General features: G+C 46.8%; 1 protein-coding gene across 1 annotated transcript in view; it reads right to left on the bottom strand.

The window, feature by feature from the left end:
• Positions 1 to 1,292: 1,292 nt before the first annotated feature.
• The window catches only part of DGAT2L6 (diacylglycerol O-acyltransferase 2 like 6), a 15,848-nt gene continuing 10,491 nt past the window's right edge, over positions 1,293 to 6,649 (bottom strand). Inside the window, exons 3-7 of the mRNA XM_039838946.1 lie at positions 6,215 to 6,285; positions 5,640 to 5,844; positions 4,419 to 4,593; positions 2,044 to 2,255; positions 1,293 to 1,593 (exon numbers count right to left, since the gene is read on the bottom strand). Of these exons, the coding sequence (XP_039694880.1) occupies positions 1,439 to 1,593; positions 2,044 to 2,255; positions 4,419 to 4,593; positions 5,640 to 5,844; positions 6,215 to 6,285 (818 nt within the window). The 3' untranslated portion in view covers positions 1,293 to 1,438. The remainder of the gene's footprint in view (positions 1,594 to 2,043; positions 2,256 to 4,418; positions 4,594 to 5,639; positions 5,845 to 6,214; positions 6,286 to 6,649) is intronic.

Here is a 6,649-nt window from a genome sequence, read left to right as displayed (position 1 = left end):
TATCAGATACGTAATTTGCAAATTTCTCCTATTCTGTGGGTTGTCTTTTCACTTTCTTGTTAGGGTCCTTTGAGGCATGAAAGTATTTAATTTTAATGGAGTCCAACTTATCTATTTTTTCTTTTGTTGTTTGTGTTTTTGGTGTCATATCTAAGAAACCATTGCCAAATCCAAGGCCAGCAAACTTTACGCTATGTTTTCTCCTAAGAGTTTTATAGTTTTAGCTTTCATTTTAGGTATTTGATCAATTAGAATCCATGTCATTTTTGCCCAATGTTATGAATTAATTTAAGTGGGGTGCCATGGGACATCACTGAGGAGAATGAAGCTGGTTAATAGGTCTCCAAGAAATGAAGAATGGGAGGTGTGGTGGTTGGTGCATTAGAAAGAGTTTTGGATTGGAATTAGTAAGCCCTGGATTTGAATGCTACTTCTATCCAAAGCTACGTGTCTTTGGGCAAGTCGCTTAACCTCTATGGGTTTCAGCTACTGTGAAATGAAGATAATGGCAATATCACAGGGCTGGCGTTAGCATTAAGAGACAAAGTTTGTGGAAATGATGGCATAGTTCCTAGTACACAGTAGGTACTTGACATAAAGTGGACTCTCAGCTAGTGCATAGTCTCATGGCTCGCCCCCCCCCATTCTAATCCAGGGTGGTTATGTGGGATCAGGAGAGATGGCACCTGTGTCAGTTTGCATGATTCTGCTTCTATCTCGTACACTGTGCAGTAGTTATGGTTCTACTTCACATTTTCTGCCAGAGGCAATATAAAGGGTGGATGAAAAAGAGGAAAATGGCTTTCCACAGACCAGATTTCTGGCAAGTTTGAGAGAGGTACAGTAGTGAACCATAGAGTAAATAGGAAATAGTTACATCCAGCTTTATGTATACAGACCTTTATTTTTATAAAAGAAACATCATGACTGCATGGAAACGTTTTGCAAGTACAGAACTGCGTTACAACAGGGCATTCTGTCTGCTTGGATCAGGAAAACATGGTTCAGGTTCCTGATTTATTTCGTGGTGGTCCCCAAATTGTAAGGAAAGGGCCTAGGAGGAAACAAGCCATCCATGTTCTCAATAAGGCTTCTAAGCCTAAACCTAAATAGTGACAGTGTCACGAAGGCTTGGGAGGAAGGAGCATGGTGTTCTTTGGCTTCTCATTATTCTGATCAGAGAGTGGGCTGGAGTCAGGGGCCAAAAAAGATCTGTGGACTCACAAGACTCTGCTAGCTAAACTGGGTCGTTACCCAGTCTCCCCTTGTTCCTCTGCTTCCTTTACCCAAACCTGATTCATTGAAGTATTTTCTGGCTTGGCTGGCCTTCTTTCTCATCTCTGAGATCTTCTCCTCTCTCCAAATTCTTCCTTTCATGTGGTCTTACTTGGATTCCTCAATGCTTTGGGTGTTTAGTAGTACAGGAATCCAGCTCCTGTTATATGATCGTCAGCTCCTGGGTCTCAGGAAGGCCATATTGAACTTTGTGCTGGTCAAACAGCTTGCGCAGGGCACTGATGTAGAGTGCGTGGTATTTGTCCACCGTCTCCTTGCTTGGCCTCTTAATCTTGGGGATTGGCAGGGGCTCCCCAACTATGGGGAAGAAGAAACAAGCATCAGAGCTCCCTCCCACCTCAAATTACCCATCCCTCAGAGGCAGCCACATACTAAAACAAAGTATCTGGGACCCTCCCCTTCCTTTGTTTTTTTCCCTCTGCTCCAGCCCCATTCTGTCCCATATTCATTCTCCAAATACTTAATCTCACACATGCTCAAGACAGTGAGAGCACAATAAGGAGAGATCTGAAAAAATGTATATGAATAATGATGCTCTCGTGGCAACTGTTGAACTGTCCCACGAGGTGAATGGCCACAGCTCTTATCTGTTCAGCTGTCCTCCCCACCCACCCTCAGTCATACCCACTGGAATCCCCATTGCCCATCCCAGCTGTATGCCAGGTTCCCTGGGACTTGATGTATGATTGGGTGGGTGAGGGGTGGGAATCAAGGACCAGAGTGGTCCAGAGAAACTGGAAAGCTCACCAACAGTGGTAATGGGCCGATTGAAAGGCAGGAAGCCCCAGGATCCTTGAGTTAGGCCCCGGCCATGGAAGGTACAGAAATTTAGTCCCAGGATTTTTTTGAATGTGGACTGGAAGGTTTTTTGAAAGAACCTTAGCCACGTGCCCTCAGGGAAGGTCTCTTGATTGTAAACCTCATTCTCTCCAAAGGAATAGGAAGGGATGAGGTATGCTCTGCAAAGAGAAGAGCAGAAGTATGAGTCCCCCCGGAGACCCCCCAGCAACCCCCCTACAACCTCTCATGTAGGACAAGAGCCTGAGCACCGCAGCATCTCCAGCCTTGCGTCTCATTCTTGCCACACCCCACCCTCCCAAATGAACCCTTTGTGGGGAGCTGCTGCGCATTGTCCTGTGATGGGAAGAAACTAATCTCAGGCAACCCGACTGCCTTTTATGGTACCCAGAATCCAGAATGGTCTTCCTAAACTGCATATCTGGACACATCACTCCTCTCTTTAAAATTCCCACAGCGCCTGGCCACGCACCACGCTGCTCAGCACCGCCTTTGTGCCCCGACCACGCCCAGCGGCCAGCCGCCCCTCTCCCGGCTCTCCTCGCTCCGCCATGCTAAGGGCGCCAGGTTCTCCCACGCCCGCGGTGTTTGCACATCCCACTCCCTCTGCTGGAAGTGCCCCCTTCTGTCTTCACGGGGCGGATTCTATTTTGCCCTCCAACGCTCAGCCCGTGCCCACCCCCGGCCCTTCCCCCACAACACAGATTAGGTGCCCCTCACCTACGCCTACCTTTGTGCTGTGTTAACACCATCCTAGCTAGTCCCGTGGCCTCCTTACCTGGCCTACTCCCCCAGTGGGCAGCAAGCCCATCAAAGGTGGGGACTATGTCTTATCCATCTTTGAATCTCAAAGGCCTGGCATAGTGCCTGACATGTAGGTCGCCTGAATTCCTTGTCCTTTTCAGTCTGACTGGCAACTCCTACTAAGATTTCAGTTCACAATTCGGTTGTCACCCACCTACGAAACCTCTACTTTGGGTGAAACTCTTTCCATCAATCGGTGCTTTCGTATCACTTTGTACATATCTCCGTTATATCATGTGATTCATTTAACAAATATTTATTGTGTTCTTTGTGTGCCAGTACTGTTTTAAGCCGTGGGGATATATAGCGAATACAATAGTTTAAAAAAATCTCTGTCATCATGGAGTTTATCTTTTATCGAGGGAAGACAGACAACAAAAATAACAAACAACAAAACAATATATAAAATAAAATTGATGATATGTTAGAAGATGATAAGTGCAATTGGAAAAATAGAGCAAGACGGTGAGGATAGACCTATTGATAAGACACATTTGAGCGAGACGTGGAAGAGGTAAAAGAATGAGCCAAGCAATTATTTATAGGAATAGTGTTCCTGGCACAGAGGACAGCTAGAGCAAAGGACCTAAGGCAAGAGTGTGCAACTTATTGGAGGAATAGCAAGGGGGCCAGTATAGCTCTAATGGAGTGAGCAAGGAGGAGTGCAGTGGGTGATGAGGTCGGAGAAGTAGCTAATGACCAGATTATTTATGGTCTTACAGGCCATTGTAAACACTGTGGCTTTTGCTTTGAGTGAAATGGGAGCATTTGGAGTAGTGAAATGATCTGACTCACGTTTAATAGGGTCATCCTGGCTACAGTTGAGAGTAGACTCTTAGATGTGGGGGAGGGAAGGGTAGAAGCAGGGAGAGCCCCTTACAAGACTACCGTCATAACCCAGGGGACAGGTGATGATAGTTTAAACCAGGGGGTGGCAGTTAAGATGGCAAGTGGTTGGCCTCTGGATATATTTTGTAATTACATGTGCATATGTCTGTCTTTCCTATGGGACTGAGTTCCTTAAAAGTGAGGACCAGGTTGTATTTATTTTTATATCCTCAATGCCTAGTACCATGCCTGACACACAGTAAGTAACTGCTGAACAAATGCATTCTATTTTTCAAATTAGAATATATGCTCTTTGGAGGCTGTAACCATGTCTTATCCATCTTTGCAATCCCCACAGCATAAAGCCTAGTGCCTTCTTGTCCTGGGTAGGTTTTCTGGGCCTAACAGTTAATGGGTTGATATACAGTGAAATTGCACTTCTTCAGACCCAAGCCTACCAGGCTAATGGGTAGAAATCTATTTTTCTTTCTCCAACTTCGAGTAAAAAAATGCCCATTGAAATGGGTCTGGAGACCCAAACATCTTCAAAGTATCGTGTGAGGGAGTAGAGAGAATTAGAGTAAAGAGAGAGTTCCCTCTAACAGGTTTCCAAGGAAGGACACCATTCTGGAGAGGTGCTATAGAGGACCTAAAGCATCCTGACAATAGGGCACCAGAACCTAGGGACCCACCCTGTCTTCAGCGCCAACTTTACAAAACCTTTCCGCTGTTTAAGGTAGAGAGTAGAAACTCCTGGCCGGCACAAGAGGGCTTCAGCAGCTCCACCCACCACAATAACCACGGCATTGCCTGAGCCTTTTGTGGTCAGTATATACTTCAAGGCCATCTCACTCACTGGGCACACACCTGTGAAACCAAAGAGTCAAGTAGAATAACAAAGTTGGTACCTGAGGATGGGGGAAGGGGTTCCTCTGAGCTCTTAATGATTGGGACAGTTCTGTTTCCTGACTATCATTGTTTCTCCTCTTCTGTCTTTGACCTCCACATCCTTGGTTTGTCCTAGTCTTAGGTTGGTCCTCGGGACTAGCAGCTTTGCCTTGGGGGAGGGGTCTGTGCTCCCGCAGTTAGGGCGGCACTGAGTTCTTCTGCCTACTTCCTTTTAGCTCAACAGTATTTAAGCTCATCCCTTCCCTCTCTAACCATGAACCACACTAGTCTCCCACTCTTTCCAGGCCGACATCCCTGGAGACTCAACATAGTTCTTGCCCAAGGGGTGATCAGGACTAGCCATCACCAACCTGCTTCCTCCCTAGAGCATTCCTGGGTATTGTGACAAATGTCCTTCTTTCTGGATGAATATCCATCTCTCTGGACACCAGGAAACAGCCGGAGCCAAATGTTAAAAGGTAAGATGCATTTATATGGAGGGGCCTGGTGGGGCTGCTAGTGTCCCAGAGGATGGTTCTCCTCTTTTCTGAGGTTGGTATGAACCCGAAGTAGCAGTCTCTCTCAATGAGTGAGGCCTGGAGCCAATTTTCACCATCCCAGGAGAAAATAGAAGGTAAGTGCAGGGCAAAGATGGGAAGCAGAAGTGAAGAAAGATGCATCTGAGCTTCCCTGTTCATGCTTGATTTCCCTTATACTTCAGTTTGATATTTGGCTTTTGCCTTCTGCTTTCCACTTTGGCTTTGCACCTGTACTCCAGCCTTCTTTCTCCTCTGAACATATTCCTGGCAACTCTTATATATTCCCATAACTTACCCTTCTGCCCAACCAAAGCCTGCCTTCCAGATGCTTAGCCACATATTCCTGTTACTGGACTAGTGTGTTCTGGACTCATCTTTTACGAAGTTCTCTTCCAGCAGGGAATGAGAATTGGAATGATTGTTAGGGCTTATTGGAGTTGGAGCCCTGAGGTAGGTTAGAGAATGGAATGATTTTTGTATACTCACCCATTGACATTATATATTCTCGTACAATTGGGATCCAGAAGAGCCCTTCCAAGGTCGCTACAAAAGGAGTGATGTCCGGGAAAATCCGAGCAAAGCCAGTGGCCTCAGTAGCAATGTTGACGAAGATACCATAACAGAGAATGCCATGGGGGTGGTTGGCAATAATATAGTTGTGTTTGGGAGACAGGTCATGGGTCTTCACCAGCTATTAGAGGGAGATGGAGTCAGAACAGTGGATAGGAAGAAGAGAGGTCATGTGGACTGAAATCCTAGCAGATAGACTGTGTTTCCCTTAGGGAGCCCGAAATTCCTGTTCAGTAGGATGTCATCATTGTCATAGGATTACCAGGGGTTATGATGCTCAGGGAGGGTGACCTGGGTATGTCACTATGAAGAAAGGCTGCTATCCATCCATCTCCTCACCTGCCCATCCACCTTGGGCCCCTACTTTGCATTATGCCTCTGGGGCTTGACCTTCACTACTGGTCACCAAAACCATTGAAAACATGGAACTGAGTGGGGAGGGAGAATCTGGGCAACAGGGACTGAATGCATGCAGAGCAAGGGGTAGTCACCTTTACTGGGAAATAATTTTTGAAATACTTCCAGATGGTCCACTTTCGCACCCAATCTGAACGCCTACCACCTGGGTACAGAAGAAAAAGGAAGAGCAGGTGAGACATTTTGCCCATTCTTCTTCCTACAGTCCTCAGATCACAGGAGGGGCCTCTTCCTCGCACTTCTGTATTTCCAGGGCACAGAGCTCTAGGTACTGTCCCTGATTCCAACCCCCAAGAAGTCATAGGAAGCCCCTTCTCCTTTGGAGCCAGCCAGAAAGGTTACAGGGCAACAGTGTGAGGCTGGGCACCTGCCCGGAAGCTCAGCCTTTTCATTCTTCTTGGGCCGCCTGGCAGAGACCGCTGTTCTCTACTGAGCTTTGCGCCCCTCTTTCCGTCTCCTCTTACCCCGCTTTGCATCTCCTTTCTCCTCCTCTCCACCACCCCACCTTT

Source organism: Pteropus medius, unplaced genomic scaffold (genome assembly GCF_902729225.1).
Source record: "Pteropus medius unplaced genomic scaffold, Ma_sr-lr_union100, whole genome shotgun sequence".
NCBI classification, from domain to species: Eukaryota; Metazoa; Chordata; class Mammalia; order Chiroptera; family Pteropodidae; genus Pteropus; species Pteropus medius.
Note: the sequence above shows the minus strand (reverse complement) of the source record. Positions and strands in the feature narration are given on the sequence as shown.